The sequence below is a fragment of the Microtus oregoni genome, unplaced genomic scaffold (genome assembly GCF_018167655.1).
Source record: "Microtus oregoni isolate MIOR12 unplaced genomic scaffold, Mior012 000018F_ref0000195, whole genome shotgun sequence".
Taxonomy (NCBI): domain Eukaryota; kingdom Metazoa; phylum Chordata; class Mammalia; order Rodentia; family Cricetidae; genus Microtus; species Microtus oregoni.
The window spans coordinates 40,825,689-40,845,931 of NW_024543077.1; the positions used below are offsets into that span (position 1 = coordinate 40,825,689).

At 41.0% G+C, this 20,243-nt stretch overlaps 1 protein-coding gene across 1 annotated transcript; it reads right to left on the minus strand.

Moving 5' to 3' along the window:
- Positions 1–724: 724 nt before the first annotated feature.
- Positions 725–15,618, minus strand: LOC121458841 (tyrosine-protein phosphatase non-receptor type substrate 1-like). The gene is made up of 4 exons (XM_041668165.1): positions 15,546–15,618; positions 8,136–8,486; positions 5,876–5,990; positions 725–957 (listed from the first exon to the last, which is right to left on the minus strand). The coding sequence occupies exons 1-3, from the start codon at positions 15,616–15,618 to the stop codon at positions 5,878–5,880; spliced, it is 537 nt and encodes a 178-aa protein (XP_041524099.1). The 3' UTR covers positions 725–957; positions 5,876–5,877.
- Between the last annotated feature and the right edge of the window lie 4,625 nt (positions 15,619–20,243).

Consider the following 20,243-nt stretch of genomic DNA (forward strand, 5'->3'; position numbering starts at 1 on the left):
TTTCGTTGTCCATCGAGAGTTTAAAATTCTGGTTACTTGAGACTGACCTTGATGAGAGTCATCACATGATGGAATGTCACAAGCACTACAAATCAACCCTTTCTCCCTTTCTCCTCTTTTCAGAGACAAATTTTAAATATTTCTCATCTTAAAGGTAGTCATACTTATTTTAAACTCATCATTGTGTGTAGGTAAGTGAATAAAGAAAAAAGAAAAATGACTCATACTCTGAAATTTCACAGCATTTGTACCATAAACAGAAGGGATAAGAAAAAAAGGTGACTCTGTGTCTAAACTTTTTCTCATTAATTGATATACTATCCATTTCATTCCTAGAATTCTCCCTACTCAGTGTAGTTCCTCATGCTATGTTGAGTTTCAGTTGGGTCTGTCTATCCCAGGGTGGCCAGATCAGACTTTTCCTTTTTTCTTTTTTTTTCTGTCTCTTTCATTTGGATTTTGGACACTGGACGAATCTAAGTATAACTTTTCTGATACTTTAGGCTCCTTTACTTTTTCTAGAAATGCCCCATTTTTCATGTGTCAGTTTGTTTATCATATGTCTGACCTCCATACCTGCTTAAATAGCATGAGTGTATTTTTCCCTTTACCTCTCCATTGTCCTCCTCTGTGTGATTGCTGAGTTGCATACTTGCATGAGCTTGAAATATTCCCTCATAACTTGAACAGATTATCTTTGGACTTTCACTTGAGTACATTTTTAAACTTTTTTATTAATGAGATTGAGAACCCCCAAAATATTATCCAATAACGGAAGCATCATAGCTCTGAGCTATCAATACTTGTGCAGAGGAACATTAGGGAATTCTGAGTTGGAGGTGTCCTTTAATGGAGACATTTGTGGCAGATTTTCACAGCTTCTCACCAGTTTTTTCTAGTCTCAGTCTCTCCAAGAAAGGTGATGTCAGACATTCAGGATCCAATGTGGCAGAAGATCTATGGAAAATGACCACTTACACATTGTATCTTAGTGCTGCAATGTCCCTGGTAACTGCTCTCCTCCTGTCCTGAGTTGATGAGGTGCCCATGCCATAACAGTGTCATCTAAACCTAGTCCCTGAGTCATACGGTCTTTCTGAGTCTCTTCTTTATGATCACTGAGAGACCAAAGCAGACACAGTCCTTATTACAGGTCTCTAATTATAAAAATTGGTCCATAACATAGATTACTGTTTCCCGTGATCTTTGCCTTCCACTTTCTATGGTGACCTCCAACAGGAGCAGTGAGACCAGTACCCCACATCCTACCAGAGGCCCCATGTCCTTCACATCCTTTAGGCCTCTTTGAAGACCTTTATTGACCCTGAGTGAACCCTTACTTGGGATGTCTCAAAGGGTTGTAAGAGTTTCCTGAGAAATTCTCAACAACATGTCATCAGCACAGATCCTAAATCTGTTTGGCAAATGCCTTGGCCTTCCTCCTGATCCTGCCTCTAGACTGCAGTTCCCCTGGTGCTTTTAATAAAAAATGCTCACAGACCACTGGGGGGAGAAGGTGAGCAGTAGTGAGGGTGGCCACACCAGCCTGCTGAGAGGAAATGCTTAAGCAGCAAAGCTACAGGCTGGACAAGGCCAGACCACAGGAAGGAGAATCATGAGAAACAGCTAGCTGAGCCAAGCTAGGATGCTGGGAGGAGAAGTATAAGCAGCAATGTAACAGGCTAGTCCAGGCCAGGCTGCTGGGAGGAAAAACGTGAGCAGTAGCACAGAGGGCCAAGCCAGGCCAGGCCAGGCTGCTGGGAGGAGAAACACGAGCAGTAGCAGAGAGGGTCAGGCCAGGTTGCTGGGAGGAGAAGAATGAGCATAGTGTGTTGTACTGGGACAGACCACTGGGAAGAAAAGTGGGAGCAACAATGCAGTGGGCCATGATGGTAGCAGTGGCCTCCAGACATTATCTGACCACTGGAGCTTCAGCATCAACCCTGCCAACACCAGGAGGAATGATCATCTGAGCCTCGGGCCCATAGGCACCTGGAGGAGCAATGACCAAAGGCTTTCTTCTGCCCACTCCTGAAGAAGCAATCAACAGAGCAACCCCCCAACTATACCATTTGGATAAAATGGACCCCCTGAAACACAGACTCTACCTGTTCTGATTGGAGGAAGAGATGTGTAGACAACAGGGTAAGAATACACTCAACAACATAAAGAGCAAGACAACACCACCGTACACTAGTAGTTCTACAACAGCAAGGCCTGAACATCACAATGCAGATGAAGCAGAAGAAAATTACCTTAAAAATAACTTTATGAAGATGATTGAGGTCTTTAAAGAGGAAATAAAAATTAAAGAAATGGAGGAAAAGACAAACAAAAAATTGGAAGAAATCAACAAATTCCATAAAGAAAACCAAGAAAAAGCAGTCAAAGAAGTGAAAGAAATAGTTCACGACTTGAAAACTGAAATAGAGTCAATAAAAAATAAACACAATTTAAAGGAAAATGGAGATAGAAAATCTGAATAAATGATCAGAAACTACAAATGTAAGCGTAAACAACAGAATAGAAAAGATAGAAGAGAGAATCATAGGCCTTGAAGACATGATAGAGGAAAGAGATTCATAAGTCAAAGAAAAATGCTAAATCCAACAAATTCTTAAGACAAAATACCAGGAAATATGGGACACCATAAAAAGAATAAGGAATTGAATAAAAAAGAATAAAAATAATAGGAATTGAAGAAAATTCAGCTCAAAGGCACAGAAAATATATTCAACAAAGTCAAATGAAAAAGTGTTCATAACCAAAAAGGGTCAAACCTATAAAAATGCAAGAAGCTTACAGAACATCAAATAGACTGAACCAAAAAAGAAATTCCCCTCACCTCATAATAAAAACACTAAAAATACAGAATAAAGAAAGAATATTAAGAGCTACAAAGAAAAAAAAAAGCCAAGTAACATATAAAGGACGACCTATCAGTATTACTCCTGACTGCTCAGTAGATACAATATAAGTCAGAAGGTGAGGCTAAAAGATCGTGGATGCCATCCAGACTAATATTCCCAGCTAATCTTTCATTCAACATAGATAGAGAAAACAATATATTCCATGATGAAACCAGATTTAATCAATACCTCTCCACAAATCCAGCCCTACAAAATGTACTAGAAGGAAATACAAGAAGAGATACAAGGAACATACCTAAACATAAAAAAGGAATATACAGAAAATCAACAGCCAACCTCAAACTAAATGGCAAGAAACTCAAAGTGATCCTTCTTAAATCAGAAACAAGAAAGGACTCTCTCCATATCTATTCAGTATAGTACTTGAAGTTATAGGTTATCGCTACAGCAATATGACAAAAAATGAAGATCAAGGAATTCAAATTACAAAAGAAAAAGTCAAACTTTCATTGTTTGCTGATGATATTATACATAAGTGACCCCGAAAATAACACCAGGGAACTCCTACAATTGATAAGCACCTTAATTAGTAGCCCTCCTATATATAGATGATAAGTGGTCTGAGAGAGAAATCAGAGAAACATCATCTTTTTTTGTTTGTTTGTTTGGTTTTCTTTTGTTTTGTTTTTTGTTTTTCGAGACAGGGTTTCTCTGTAGCTTTGGAGCCTGTCCTGGAACTAGCTCTTGTAGACCAGGCTGGCCTAGAACTCACAGAGATCCGCCTGCCTCTGCCTCCCGAGTGCTGGGATTAAAGGCGTGTACCACCACCGCCTGGCTAAACATCATCTTTTTAATAGCTACAAATGACATAAATTATCTTGGGGTAACTTTAAGAAAACAAGTGAAAAACCTGTATGACAAGAACTTTACATCTTTGAAGAAAGAAATTGAGAACACACCAGAAAATAAAAAAAATCTCCCATGTTCTTAAATAGGTAAAATTAAATAGCAAAAATGGCAATCCTGCCGGTGGTGGCACATGCCTTTAATCCCAGTACTTGGGAGGCAGAGGCAGAGGCAGAGGATCTCTGTGAGTTCGAGGCCAGCCTGGTCTAGAAGAGCTAGTTCCAGGACAGGAACCAAAAAGCTACGGAGAAACCCTATCTCAAAAATCAAAATAAATAAATGAATAAATAAAAACAAACAAACAAACAAACGGCAATCTTACCAAAAGCAATCTATAGATTCAATGCAATACACATCAAAATCCCAGCAAAATTCTACACATACCTCAAAAACATTACTTCATATAGAAAAACAAAAACCCAGGATAGCCAAAACAATCCAGTATAATAAAGTAACTTCTGGAGGCATCACTGACTTCAAACTTTAGTATAGAGCTACAGTAATGAAAACCACTTGGTATTAGCAGAAAAACAGATAGGAGAACCAATGGAATCAAACTGAAGGCCTGGATATCAATCTATACACCTATGAACATATAAGTTATGACAAAGAAGCTAAAATTATACAATGGAAAAAAAAGAAAGCATCTTCAACAAATGGTGCTGATATGACTGGATATAGACTCGTAGAATCCCCATGCTCAAAACTCAAGTCCAAATGGATCAAAGACCTGAACACAAAACAAACCACACTGAACCTCATAGAAGAGAAAGTGGGAAGGAACCTTGAACACATAGGCACAGGAAACCACTTCTTAAATATAACCCCAGAAGCACAGGCACTGAGAGAAACAATTAAGAAATGGGAACTCCTGAAACTGAAAGCTCTGTACAGCAAAGGACATGATCAATAAGACAAAACGGCAGCCTACAGAATGGGAAAAGATATTCACAAACCCCACATCAGACAAAGGGCTGATCTCCAAAATACACAAAGAACTCAAGAGACTAGATATCAAAAAAATAAAAAAATCCAATTAAAAAAAAGAGTACAGACCTAAACAGAGAACTCTCAACATAGGAATCTCAAATGGCTGAAAGACATTTAAGGAAATATCAACATCCTTATCCATCAGAGAAATGCAAATCAAAACAACTCTGAGATACCATCTTACACCTGTCAGAATGGCCAAGAACAAAAGTACTGATGAGAAGTTATGCTGGAGTGGTTGTGGAATTAGGAAACACTCCTCCATTGCTGCTAGGAGTGCAAACTGGTACAATCAGTTTGGAAACCAGTATGAAATTTCTCAGAAAATTAGAAATCATTCTATCTCAAGACCCAGAAATACCACTCTTAGGCGTATACTCAAAAGATGCTCAATCATACAACAAGGACATTTGCTCAACCATGTTTATAGCAACATTATTCGTAATGTCCAGACCTGGAAACAGTCTCAATGCTCCTCTATTGAAGAATGGATAAGGATACATTTACGCATAAGTTGTTTTAGACATAAAACAAAGAATAACCAGCCTACAATCCCCAACCTCAGAGAACCTAGACAACAAAGAAAAGCCTAAGAGAGAAATACATGGATTTGACTGGGAAGGAGAAAAAGACAAGATCTCCTAAGTCAGCTGTGAGCATGGGGGTCAGAGGGGGAGAGCAGAGCAGAGAGAGGAGGAAGGAGAGTAGGGAATATATATGTAGCCCAATTAAAAATAATAAAATATAAACAATATTTCAAAGCCAAGTGCCTATGAGCTTGAGATAGATATATTTGTTTTTCAGTCAGTGTTACTTTTTGGTGGGGTTTAGGCAGTGTAGCACTTCCAGAGAAAGTATGTTAAGGAGGTGAGCTGTGATATTAAAAAGACTTGTCACACTTCCAGTTTATCCTTTATGTTTCATGCTCCCCACTGAGGATGTGAGCTCTCTACTCCCTGATCTGCTTCCACTCTTCTCAGGCTTGATGGACTCATGCTGCTGGACCAGTGAGACCATAGAAACCCTTTATTCTGTAAGTTGTTTTCATCGTGCTGTGTTGTCATGTCAAGAGATAGTAACTAACACCTCCTCCATCCCTCCTAACTTACAGTCAGGCCTTCTGCTTCTTGTACATGTAGATCGCAGAGGCACCAATTACCAGTAGCATTTTGGGTACAAGAAGCACAGCCACAAGGATTTCAGCAGTATCTGATGTCTTCAGTTCTGGAAATCAAGTGGTAGGAGGAACCATTAGAGAAGACACAAGGAGTTTATCATCAGAGATCTTTACCTGGGTCATCTATGCACTCAAGCCCGCCAAAACTCTGAGGAGTTTGTATCTTACCTTCCTAATGCTGCAACCCTTTATTCCTCATGTGGTTGTGACCATCAACCATAAAATTACTTTTGTTACTGCTTCATAACTGTAATTTTACTACTTTTATAAATCATAATATAAATATCTGATATGAAACTGCTTTTCTGTTCAACCAGCAGACAGGTTGTGAACCACAGGCTGAGAAACACTGTTCTGTACTCTGACATCCTCCTCTTTCTTAGGGATCTTCTTACTAAGTTGTCCAGTGGTTTTTACAGCACAATCATGACTGCAAGCACTTCCTCCAGAAGGGCTAATTTTAGAGAGCAGATGAGCATGAGAAGGTTGAAGGACACAGCTCAGCAACATACTGTGCCATTAAGTAGAGTTCTCAGTGAAAGAGAAACGTCAGGCCTCAGAGATTGTTCCTCTGCAGCCCTGTGCAATATATGAGTTGTGCCTGAGATTGGAGTTGAAAAGTGTTCTGCCTTGGTTGGATCTTGGGGACCCTGGGGTCTCCTCCCTCAGAAATGTTCCTGGCATTTCTCATAAGAGAAATATTCATAAGAAATACCAGTTACTTGATCTTTAGGGTATTTTGTGCAGCATGGTGAGCACTGCTATTCTGAAGCGTAAGGGTTGGTTCTTCCTCAGCTTGGTGACGTAACAGGTCTATCAAGGGACTAATCACAAATATCTCATGTTGTTTCATAAAATGTATCTGAGAATAATTTAAACCCAAGCTGCATATTAGAACATTCTTGAGACATTTAATAATTTAAAATGCCAAAACCCATATCACATCAAATACAGAAACATGGATCTTAGATTTATCTATGTTTCCCACATTATTCCAAAGAAAAGAGAAAAACCAGGTTGAGAATCACCAACCCACACCCTCAACTTAATTGATAACTAAGGCCTGGAGCGGGAAAGTAAGTGTCCAAGGTCACATGACTTCTGAGTAACAAAGCTCACATTGATGAGACATTTCCTACAAGTCAGTAGTTTCTCTAAATGTATTATATGACTTCACTCCTCCAGTATAGCAGACCTATATACTGCGCTTGCAGGGAGAGTCTGTGAAGTGAGTACCCCCTGTGGACTCGCTCTACATGGAGACCAAATCCAGGACTGTGATTGGAGATCATCTACATGGAGACTAACTCCAGGACTGTGATTGGAGATCATCTACATGGAGACCAACTCCAGGACTGTGATTGGAGATCATCTACATGGAGACTAACTCCAGGACTGTGATTGGAGATCATCTACATGGAGACTAACTCCAGGACTGTCACTGGGGATCATTTACATGGAGACTAACTCCAGGACTGTCACTGGGGATCATTTACATGGAGACTAACTCCAGGACTTAAGTCTCCATTGCCCAGAACCTCCAGTTCCTGTGCAGGTAGGACACAAAATGTTTCCAGAGAGACCCAGAACAAAGATGTAAACCAGGGGTGAGAGATTCCACAGTGAATGTGGGCTCATACCAATGGATCTCAGTGTGCTGTGGACAAAGAACAAGTAAGAAAACCATACTGTGCCCTGGGCTTTTCACTTTTTGCCTTGATTTGTTTTCTTCGTGGTGGGGAGGAGACTCACATCTTTGGGAAAGAGCTCATGCTTGCCTGCTTCTCGCTGTTTGACATCTAGAACGGAACCTGGCATACACTAGGCTCAGGTTGTCTGGCAGAAAGAGAAGTCTTAATTGGGTGAGGTAATACACTCTGGACACAGTAGGCCAGGTTTGTCCCTGAACATGGCATCAGCTGTCTTTATGTAGCCACTAGGCTGGGACAGATTAAGAAAGGTAGATATTGTGATGCAGACAAGGGTATGAGTCTACCCCCAATTACCAGAAATGGAACCGCTAGCACATAGCATGTCCTCTCCTCAGCTTCCTTGGCCTTCAGCTGGGTAAAGTCACCCTATGAACATGAGGGTCACTTACAGGCTTGCTTCTTCATTGTTGATCACACAATCTTGGACGCATTTTGACTTGTTGGCAATATGAGGGGTGAGGAGGACAATGCAGTACTTACCAAGCACATACAGCACTGTGCCTCCCTCTGACTGAATCTCCTTGTCAGAGTCTGTTCTGATGATCTTCACACAGTAGTAGGTACCAGCATCATCAGTTGTGACATCACTGATGCGGATGGAAAAGTCCAGGTTGTTTCTCTTTGTAACATCTGTAACATTTGTGACTCTGGGAAACTTCTCTCCTGTGAAACTATATATTAGTTTCCGACACTGTCCTGTGCCCCTGAACCACAACATGGGCCCCACTGGGAGCAGGGAAGTCACAGTGCAGTTCAGAGTGGCTGACTCTCCAGCAAGGACAGAAACTGCTTTCTCAGGCTGAATCACCTTCAGATCCCGTGAAGCTGCTCCTGCAGGAAACATCAGTTAGTGCTCATCATGACGAGAACCCACAACCTACAGGCTCCTCTAGATTGTCATCAAATACTGCAACTTTCTAGACCTCAGCATGGGGTGATCACAGTTCCCCTCACTTGGGCCTCTTAGCAAACAAATGTAAGAGAGGAAGAAATGAGTCTCAGAGACAATGAGTCTTTGGCAGTATTTTTGTGAAGACCCAATATTGTTTGACATTCTCATGCCAGTATTACTTGGTTTTCATTTTCTGTGCACATGGCATGTTGCACTTCTTATACAATAGTACTGGATGTGATTACATGACTCTTTGAGACCAGTGATGTAAATGTTAAGTTTGAGGTATAGTTAGTGAAATGTACATTTGATTACCAGATTCTAGGGGAGGTCCCAAGTCAGGGGGGTTGCTTTACCAAGTGGAGTGATAATTTCATAGATATTTCCCAACATGCAATAACATGCACATTAATTAGAGAAATAAAGGCCCGGTTTAAGTTACCAGTTTGGTGTCACAGACCTTAGAACTGAAGTTATACTAGTTATAAGTCACCATGTGGGTGCTCAGACTGAAACCTGGGTCCCATGGAAGAATAGCAAGTGGTCTTAACTCCCAAACCATCTCTGTCTGGTCCCAACATTATAGTAACTTCCAGGGTGACATAACAGAACAGATTCCTACAAAGGTAAAGGGTTAACACAACAGAAAAGTTTTATGTCACGCTTTGGAAGTCAGAAGTTCTAGTTTGGTGTGACATGGCTGCTACCAAGGGGTCACAGTGCCCCGCCCTCCAGGAGGCCCTGTTTGTTCCCTTGCACTTGGTGTGGTCATCTGGGGACACTCTCTCTTGTCGCCTTTTTTCTCATCACAGCACCCTATTTACCCATTTACTCTTAAGTCCCATAGCTGACACATCTGTCTCCTTCTTGCCTGAACTTGGTGATCTTGTAGGACTGCATTGTGCTGCACTGTCCTATACTACTGGACCAAGACTGTGCAACATTCATTTAAGATATGAAAAGAGCAAAAGGAAAGTAAGGAAAAGTACTAAAGAAATGAAGAGTCTGAATAGCAAAGTATAACATCAAATGGAGAGAAACTATGAGAAGGAACTGAATGATATTGAGAAGTTGATATAGAATTATAATATAATTATAATATATTATTATAATAATAAATACAATATTTATTATTCCAATGGACAGTCTCCACAGAGGATTTAGCCGGTTGCAAAAAACATCTAAAATCATGGAAATATGTATCATAACATTACTTAGGCAGCACTGCAGGGGCAGAGGTACAACAAATAAAAAAAATTTTGGTATTTGGAGTGTAGTGACAAGATTATTGGAAAACCACTGTTGTCTAAAGCTTTCCTGATTTATTAAAATATAAGAACTATAAGTCCAACAAACTGACTAATTCAGTGTGAAATAAACTCAGAGACACACACCAGCAGACGCTAGAATCCAACAGACAAAAGCAGAGTAGTAAGAGTATGCTGAGTGCTGTCTGGATGAAGCATGACTCATCTTGTCCTGCTAAATGATAGGATCACAGCTCTTATCAGAAGTGCTAACATCCAGGAGGCCATGAGACAGTGTGTGTACTCACAGTTCTAAAAGAGAAAACACATCCAGAATTTAAATAAAACCCAAGATTCCACACAGTGCAACACTAGGGAACCAAAACAAGAGAGAAAACAGGCTTTGTAGCTAAAAATCTGAGTTTATTACAATGATTCCTGTTTGGAGATATCAATACCTGTCCTTCAGGAAATGCTAATGGGTTTCCCTTGTGTTGAAATAAAGAATCCCAGAGAATAAAGCCTAGTTTAGAAGACAATACAACTCTGAGTGTACTCTGAATTTTAAAATTTCATAAAGCATCCCGAGCTCCCAACTTATACTTAGGCTTTTTGACGATGGTGACTTTAATCTTCCACCTGGTGGTTCTCATTAATAGCCTGAGGGAAAGACATACACCTGGAGCTGCTAGGAAGGATGGGAGACACTGCTAGGTCTCAAACAAGAATGTCTGATGTGGAAAATCTGCTTCCCTTGATAACTGAAGCCAAAAGCAAAGGGCAACTTTGTGAAATTAAAACTTGAGTAATGAGTAATAACAAATCTAGGAAGCATGTTGATAGTCTTATAATACTTACTAATTAAAAATGAAATATGGGAAAAAATAATAGGAATGGGGTAGACCATATGAGCCTATACAATAATTTACATTTTGGCATAGCTATGTGCAAAATTATATAAATAATTTTCTCAAAGTTCCATAATTTGTTGAACTGGAAATCCTAAATTCCTTGACCAAATGTTTTAAGAAAAAATTTAGAAAAATCATAAAGATTAAAAAGACCTAATTAGTTTTTGTATTAAGATAAGGTTAAGTCCAGAATTTGAAAAATGTAGCAACTATCAAAACGTCGTGAACTGATTTAATATTGTATTTAAAAACAAAGTTGTAATTTGAAATTTTATTGAGCAATGGGACCTATAATGTAGAGACAGAGATGAAACAAAAAGTATAGAAACATTATGTATGGCTTGCTTTTCCAATAGACATGCTTAAACATGACACACGAGTAGTAGCCAGTCCTCTGCAACATTTCTTATTAGCAGTGATACTCTAACATACTTAATAGAAACTAAAGTAAAATAATGTCTTTGATCCTTACAAAGTAATTTGATTCTATAAAAGTAAAATGGTAAATATGAGGAGATTTAAAAGTCAATGTCATGTGCCCGGGACCCACCTCATCTTTCACAAAGAACTGAAGCAGTAGCCAGCTGCTCCTTGAGTCAACCAACTATGAGAGAGAGAGAGAGAGAGAGAGAGAGAGAGAGAGAGAGAAAGAAGGAAGTCATCAAGTGAGTGCTAGGACCTTGTGTTTCTGGGAGGAGAGAACAGAAAACTGAACTAATTATCCTGACACCTGTGAAATCTGGTTTGAAGAGTGGATTTGAGAATCTCATCAAATTTTGTTTGCGTGGATGAAGATGATCCCAGCTAGAAGAAGCATCCAGTCCTTCCCGGCTTTAGCCTATTTAGGGAGAACTAGAGTCTGCACAGCAGCTTTGCTTGGGAGAAACTCCATCCTTCTTCTCTGTCCCATCTCTAGAGTCCAGGCTGCTCTAACTGTGTACATCTAAGCAAGGGAAGAGTGTTGTAATAGGGAGCGGCGGGCTGCGTCCCCGGCACCCGGCCGCCCCCACGGCTAGCTTTACCCGAAATAATTACACGGAAACTGCATTCTTTTAAACACTGCTTGGCCCATTTCTATCTAGCCTCTTCTAGGCTAGCTCTCGTACCTGGACTAGCCCATTTCTAATAATCTGCTGTAGCCCACGAGCTGGCTTACCAGGAGTGATCTTAACCTGCCTCTGTCTGGAGTGTGAGAATCATGACGACTCACTGACTCAGCTTCTTTCTCCCAGCCTTCTGTTCTATTTACTCCACCCACCTAAGGGTGGGCCTATCAAATGGGCCTAGCAGTTTCTTTATTGCTTAACCAATGAAATCAACAGATTGATATATGACACTCCCACATCAGAAGAGTTTCTGACTTTACCAAGTTAGGGTTGTGGAAGGTAGAGTCCTTTATACCCTCATCCGTAAGTACACAGAAATCCCAGAACACTACCACAGGGGGTGCAGCCTCAGTATTCAATGTATCCAGGGGAACAGCAACAACAGCCAACCTCAAGCCTGTCAAGTGCCATGGGATGCAGGGGAAAATTGTTTCAGCAAAGAAAAGAGCACTTTACACAACAGTAAAAGTGAAGGATAGTTGATAAGTTTTGTCCACAGTCTCTACTTCATAGTCAGGACTCAACAAATTCTCCCGTACATGTGATTTGCTCAGTGTGCATCTTCCCATGTGACTCACACTCATTTGAAATTGCTGATTGATGTAGAAATAGAAACCTTGTTTCCCATGTGAATGACATTTTCAAATAAAAACTGTTTGCATGTAAGGAGGAAGCTGAAGAGCACAGGAGCAGAGACCCACAGACCCTGTGCCCATTTCACCAGCTAAAGCTCATGGAATAGAAGAAAGTCTCTGGGAGGAGTGATGGATAATCCTATGACCTCAGTCAATCAAACTGAATTCAAACCAGAGCTCTAGACATTGCCGTCAGGGTTGTTTGTGCTTCTTCTTCTGTGCTGTGGCAGTGTGACAAGAGCATTAACCTGACATGTAGGCCCACATGAGGTAGAACAGAGGAGTACATTCTACAGTAGTTGGGACATGGCGAGTGCTCACGCACATGGCATTGAAAAGTAATTTCTCAGATAATTTTCTAGGTCATGGATCTTTCACTGACACTGGGTATCTGCATGGTGTCATGGAGCTTGGTCCAGATTATGGAGCTGTATCTAGCTCTAGGTATAGATGTACATCTGGTGATAGTTATGGCTTGCTAAATTATCTTTCTATTTATTTGAAAAATAATGGAGGGTGCAAATAAATAATATTACATCTGACTCCATGTTTCAGACAGTTCAGGGATCACAGTGCTGACTGTCTCCATTGCTGTGGTCTCAGGGGAGGCAAAACTTCCTCACGAAGACAGAGTATAATGGGGTTCATGTCCACCTTACTTTCTAACACCCAATCATCTCTCACAGTAGTTCCATCAGCTGGGAACAAAGGCTTTAATACACGAATTTTTGGGTATATTTCATACTCCAAGTATGACATTTGTACTAGACAACTTCACAATACTGAAGTAAATTCCTAAGATAAATTAGCCAATAAAAGCCAAAGTTGTACTAAATATCACATTTTAGAAATTTCAGTCTGCTGGCTATTTTGTTGCATTGGAGACTGTAGGAAAACAGATGATTATGGTATGGAGACAGGAATAACGCAAGCAAGGCTGAAATGTGAATATAAAGGCAGAGCAAGGACACACAATGTCTGTCAGTGAAAAATATTTTCCTTTAATGCTGTCATGTGTATTGGTGTTGTCCTTGTTCCTGTAACAGTATATAGACTGAGCAAATTGTTTTTATATATTTAGGAATGTGTGTGTTTGTGTGTGTGTGTGTTTGAAAGAGAGACAAAAACAGAGATACAGAGGAGATATGCATATGAAGTGAGTGAGGGAGAAAAAGAAAGTGAGAACAGTTAAAGAAACAGAGTCAATGAATAAGAGAATGGGACTAGGGAAAAAAGATGTAATTATATATTAATTTGAGATATTAAAAAACAAAAGTTTCAGAAAGTGCTAAAATCTCCAGAAGGTCTTATCAATCATTGCTAGTATCAGCTGCAGTCAGAGTACAGTGAGGACAGATTAAAAGCTTGACTTCTATTATCAGATGACACAATAGCTCCCCTAACCAAAGTGGGGAGCCTGAGGGATGATAAGCCCTGATCTGAAGTCATTAAGTTTTTCTAACGGACAAAGAAGGAACTGAGGACAAACAACCTTTGAGAATCATGGCAGGGACCACTCAGAGTGTCAATAATTCTTATTGATGAAGGGAAACAAAGCTCCCTGGAGAATATCAACAAGATCAGGGATGTGTGAGTACCTGGTATAGATGAATTGCTCACACCCTACATAGCAAAGCCATAGCCCAGTACCTCATAATGTGACTATATTTGAAACAGGGTCTTTGAAGGAGTAAAAGTCAATTAAGGTGGATCTTAACCCAATGTGACTGCTTTCATTTCAAGAAACAAAACATCCACAGAAACAGTCTGAAGTGAGATCTTGTATGGAGAGAAGGAGAAGGTAGGATTCACAATAGGAGAGGCATCATGGAAGAAAATATCTTAGTGGTCATCTTGACCCTGGGTTTCCAGCCTCCAGAACTACGATAAAATGAATGACTATTGATTGTATTGATTACCAGTCTGTGGTACAACGCCGTGGCAACCCTACCAATAAAACACAAGCACTAGTAAGACAGCAGCACTCAGTGAGAAGTTTGTGGTCAGATGAAGGAACTGGGGGACAGAATGAGGAAACTTAGTGAGAAGGATGATGATGGCTGAGTACTGCCAGAGACACTTCCCTCTAGATGAGGAAGGAACTGGGGGACAGAATGAGGAAACTTAGTGAGAAGGATGATGATGGCTGAGTACTGCCAGAGACACTTCCCTCTAGATGAGGAAGGAACTGGGGGACAGAATGAGGAAACTTAGTGAGAAGGATGATGATGGCTGAGCACTGCCAGAGACACTTCCCTCTAGCCATGTCACTGCCCTGACTCAGGAAGGGAGCAGAGAGTGCCGAGGGTGGAGACAGGCCATCCACTGCTTTGGAACTGACATGCTGTCTCTGATGGGACTCAGAGTTCCATGGATTTAAGTGGAGTTCTACTGAAGTAAATTTGTTAGCTTTAATACTAGAAAAATTTAATTATTTTTAATGATTTCCAGATAGAATGTTTCTGGTCACCTACGGGAACCCATGGACTCACAGAGCAATACTCCAGACACTGCCTCTAGAAAATGAACAATGTTCTGAGATTCTCTCCTGTGGCAGTTCTATTCACAGTGAAGAGGACACTAGCCCACTGGAGCATGTGGCTCTAACAGACATTGACCTTCTCCCCTATTCGTTCTGCCTTGCTAAAAACCATCAGATTACATTCCTGAAGCTAGTACCCTAAGGTCTATTCTCTTATTTGGACAATCCCTTTTCCTGGGGCTGACTGCCAACCTTCTGTTATCAATGTATTAAAACCCAGCAATCAAAAGCCTTCTTGGGCTCACCTAATTAACATGCCCAATTAAGCACCTCTTTCTAACAAGGGGTTTATTATTTTCCTTTATAAAATGACATTTTCCTATGTGCCACGTCTGTCTCCTCTTTATCCAGAGGCAGTACTTTGTTTCTCCAGGACAAATATCCCAGCTCCCTTTCCCTGATTCCCTTCCCCTCTTTCTCTGCTTCCTGTTATTGTCTCTCTGGGGTAAATAAATCTTTGTCCTGAGAACTGGGTCTGAGAACTTGACCTTGGGAGTCCTGAGTCAATACTTTCCCCTTCACACAGGAGGTATGGTTGTACTCCTGAGCATGCTCACCTGGGAGTCCCAGCAGTATAGTCAGCAGCAAGACATCGTGAGTAGTGTGAAGCCAGGAGTCCAGGTCAAGCATGTTGAGAACGAAGGACTTACTAAGTGCAGTGTCTGTGCTGGTGAGATTCCGGGTGCTAATCTGCAGATACTAGGTTCTAATCTGGTATATCTTATTTTGCATAAGGGGTGTGACTGTATTGTGCTGAAACAGGAACCATACTGGCTATTTTGAAATAGACACATAGTCTTGCAAGCCGATGGAATAGAGGAGTTATTTATCATGCATTGTAGAGGGACTGAGATATGCCTAGGAAAAGTAATCTTTTCTCTTTCTATAGAATTTATAGAATAACAAATACAAGTCACAGAGTTAGCATAGCACACCTTCTCATAGTTACTTTCTATGTATAGGTGTGTGATAGAGAGGACAAAATCTATTCTCTAGCATATCTCTGATGTGGTACAGTATTGTGTTAGTGGGAATCCCTGTGAAAAGTCTATGTCTACAGAGGTTGTTGAATAAAACTCAATGACCTTGGAGGGTTTGGAATGTTGCAGGTCCAGAGTCCTATTATCTCATGCTGTCATTAGTTCCTAAAGATGTATTCTTCGCCCACTTTGTGGTTTGGGAGCTAATATCCTAGTGAACAGATTCAAAACACAAACTTTGGAGTGTTTTAACAAAACCAACCAAAGGTCCAATGAATGCTATCAGATAGCATCTGAGACTTGTAGCTGAGATCCCTCTCTGCCCATACCAATCTCTCTGGTGAGCCTAGCCTTGAATGACTAAGCCATCTCTCCAGCCCCATCAATGCACTTTTTTTTTTTCAAATGCCTTGTTTTGTGACTTTCATTGTTTTGTAACTATAGATACCTCACAAAACAGACTTCACATTGGAACACAGAATTTGGGATAACCTAAATTTGTGTTTCTGGGCCATGATGACTCAGATTTGCCTCCTGAATAAACTGACTCATTCGTGAGAACTGTTGCTGTGATCTTACACGGACAGTGTTTAGCTACAGTCGTCATCCTGTGCTTTAGAGTTCTAGGCTTTCCACTTAGTTGCACCTTATGCCCTTTGACCAACACCACCCCTGGCAATTATGTATTTGAGTTCTTTAGATTTTACATGTGAGATCACATAAAAGATATTTTTCTAGCTTATTTCACTTATGGCAATGTCCTCCAGGTTCATCCATAACAACAAAAAAATAAAAGCAAGCAAGCAAGCAAAGCAGCTTGGATGTATAGTCAGACTGGTCTCAAACTTGTGAGTCTCCTGCCTCAGCCTTCCAAGGTATGGGATTATAAGACCTGCTTTCTCATTTTTGTTTCATGAGTAAATGAAATTCTCATAGATGACAGTTTCCTTACTCTCTTGACACTTATGTTGCTTCCATGGCTTGACTCTTGGATGAACATGGAGTCAGACACTATTAAGGTTTTGACTTTACTTTCTTTGACTATACACACTCAGTGGATTTGCTAGATCATCTGGTAGTTCTAATTTATTCTAAAGATTTTCTTACATATTTTAAAATTACTTGTGCATATGTGTGTCTGTGCATATGAGTGAAGGCTACAGTCCAAAGAGAGTGTCAGTCACTCTGTAGCTAGAGTTAGGCTGTTTGTGAGTCACCCAGTGTGGGTGCTGGGCATCGAAGTTGGTAAGAACACTGTGCACTCTTATCCACTGAGTCATATCTCCCGTCCTCCTATTTTTAGTTCTTGAGAAAGCTCTGTGCTGTTTTCCATAATTCCTATACTAATTTTATATTCTCACCAACCAATACAAGATCAACAACAACAACAACAACAAAATAGTCACTGAAGGGCCCAGCCATGACAAGTTCAATAGAGACCTAAATTTTATTTTACCCTAATGCAACACCTGATTCCAAGAAAGACCACTCATGCACCACCCTGGAACAGACCATCCAAGAGAAAATACCTAACATTCCACAGCCTCCATGCACCCACCCATCCCCCTTTCACCAGGACACCATGAGTGAAATAACTAATTAAAGCCTGCTGCAGAAGACAGAAATTTAAAAAAAGCCTTGAGAAAAATTTGAGAACTTCACATTGAAAAAGTAGGAAAACAATTAGTAGTCACAGGGATAAGGCCCTGCTTCAGTTAGGGAGCTAGGGGGGGGGGCAGCTCCCACTCTGGAATAAATGAAACCTGGGTGAACCTGGACCAGATCTACAAGGAGGAATGGAGAAGTGAGGGTCAAAAGCAGAACAAGAACCCAAACTCCAGGAGGAAATTACCACAGTGGAGCACTTTGTCTGAATTCCCCGTGACTTACACCAAGGCAATGTGAGCACACAGCCTTTGAGCCGCCCTAGCCTCTGGAGACAAAACATGGGTCCTCCCATTTTCCTAGCCACCCAGTGCACATGGTACCAGCAAATGCTGCTGAGTCCTGTGGGAAAATAAACGCTGATTTTCAGGGTCTGACTTATCCTGGAATACCCTCCCAATACTGTCCTATGTTTTCTGTCTTATTATTTTTATTCATCTTTATATTCCTTACTTTTTATTTCTTCCCAGACAGCTTTCTGGTTTGGTTTTGTTTGTGGAGACAGAGTGCCAAGAAGCCCAGACTACCCTTGAACTCCTGAAGCTGCCGCTTTAGCCTCCCAGAGTCATGATTATAGTCATGAGGCTCCTGCCTGGCTGACTTACAGTGGTGGATCTTTCCTCTCCTTCTCTCCAAAAACATCAATGGAATTTGTGCTTTTATCTTTTTTCCTAGAATAATCTAAGCTTTCATTCAGAAGACCTAGGTATCCCCATACCAATATCCAGGTGTGTAAGATCTAAACACTTTGTGATGGAAACATGGCAGAGAGTCAAAGCATTCTGTGCGCTTGTCTGACACTGGATTGCTTCTACTTGGTTTTCTTTTGACACTTGCAACAAAGTTGTTTGAAGTAAACCTAAAGAAAATTGGCCTTCCTAATACAAACTGATACATGCATTAAAAAATTTAAGGGCCATTTTCACCAATTCCTTTTTTCCAATATCTGGTGCTGACTGAGAAATAAAATGGGTAGCCAAGACTATGGCTCCTGTGGTCTCTTGGAACCGATTTTTAAAAAAATGTCTGGATTTTCATCAGCTAGCTGTGTAATCTCTTGAAGTTTGTCAAAATTAACTACTTTTTCTGATACCAGTTTCATGGCAAAGAACCATGATGTCCCGCCTCTGTCAGCGCTTTGGCCAGGTTTGTAATCCCTGTGTGGTTCTCTGGCCAGCATGGCCACTTCCCCATACGGACTGTACTGTCTACCAAACGAGTCTGGTCTGCATATTGTCTCAGTGCTTCCTGAATTCTACGTGGCTCCTCAGGAGTGAGAGTAGAAGCTTGGAGGATGTAGTAGTCATGCCAGACTAGAACATAGGTCTGGGACAGATAACAAAACTCTTTAATATAAGCAGAAGGATTAGTAGAAAAGAAAGACAGCCACTTTTTTATCTGAGAGATATTCGGAAGAGAAAAGGGAATATGGACTTTTATTGCGCCATTGACTCCCACCACTTCCTGAAGAGGGCAGAGAAGAACAGAATTATGGTGGGATCTGGTATAGGAGGAGACAGGGGAGGATTGGGAGGGGCTAGCTCAGTGTGAACAGGGGATCCAGGGATTGGAAGTTGTGGTAGGAGGGGGAGGTAGGGAAGGAGGGGGGAAAGGAAGAAGTTGACCTTCAACTTCCGGTTCGCTAGGGAGGCGGTAGGTGAGGGTGGGGAAGGAGAGAAATGTGGAGAACATTGCTCGCATGTGGGGTGGGTAGTGAGGGTTTGAGGGAGTGGGGGAGGGGCAAGTGCCTCTGGCTGCATGGTCCAATTGGAATTATCAGGGTCCCAATTCCCAGTAGACCGGGAATTTGGAGGTGCCGCAGTCCTAGCATCCCAGACCAGTGCTGCAAGACACTGGCTACTGAGGGAGGGCCAGGAGTGCAGAGCCCCAAAGTCATGGATAGTGGAGAGCTCTATTTGTCCCCACAGTGACAAAATTTTCTAGGTCTTGAAGGATGGTAAGCTCAAGGCTTCCCTCTGGTGGCCAATGTGTCCCATTATCAATATCTTATTGAGGCCAAATCTTAGTGCACAGGGAAATTAGCCTTTAGGGAAAGTTTGTATCAGACAGTTCCAATATGTAAAGATTTTGTAAGAGACATCCCAGGGAGGATAGCGAATTTGGCTTCGAATTGCAAGCTCCCATTTTAAAAGTCTATGCCCAACTGTGTGGCTCAAGACTATTACAGCTCATCTGCCCAGATAGATAGCTCTTAGGCCAGAATGGGACTGTGAAGATTGAGTGCTAAGTGTCCCTAAAATAAACAAAATTCACCTAGATGAAAGTCTGTTTTCACCGCTAGGATCAGGCTCTTGGCGCGGACTGTGTCTTCCACAAAACCCTGGTAATCAACAAAAGTAAACATGAATGGGTCTCCCAAAACCCTATAGCATGGACAAGAAAAAGGAACTCATTAGGACACAGCCGCTGTCGTCCAGGATCCGGTTTTAGCCTGGCATGGATTTCTTTGCTTCTGGCCACCTTGATCTCAAACTCTGAATGTAGCCCTAAAAAACACTTTATCTAATTTCCGTCTTTAGTCTTTTTCTGAATTTTGGTGATCTTTTTAAATGAATCACACTGATTCTTAGCTTATTCAAATCTCTAGAC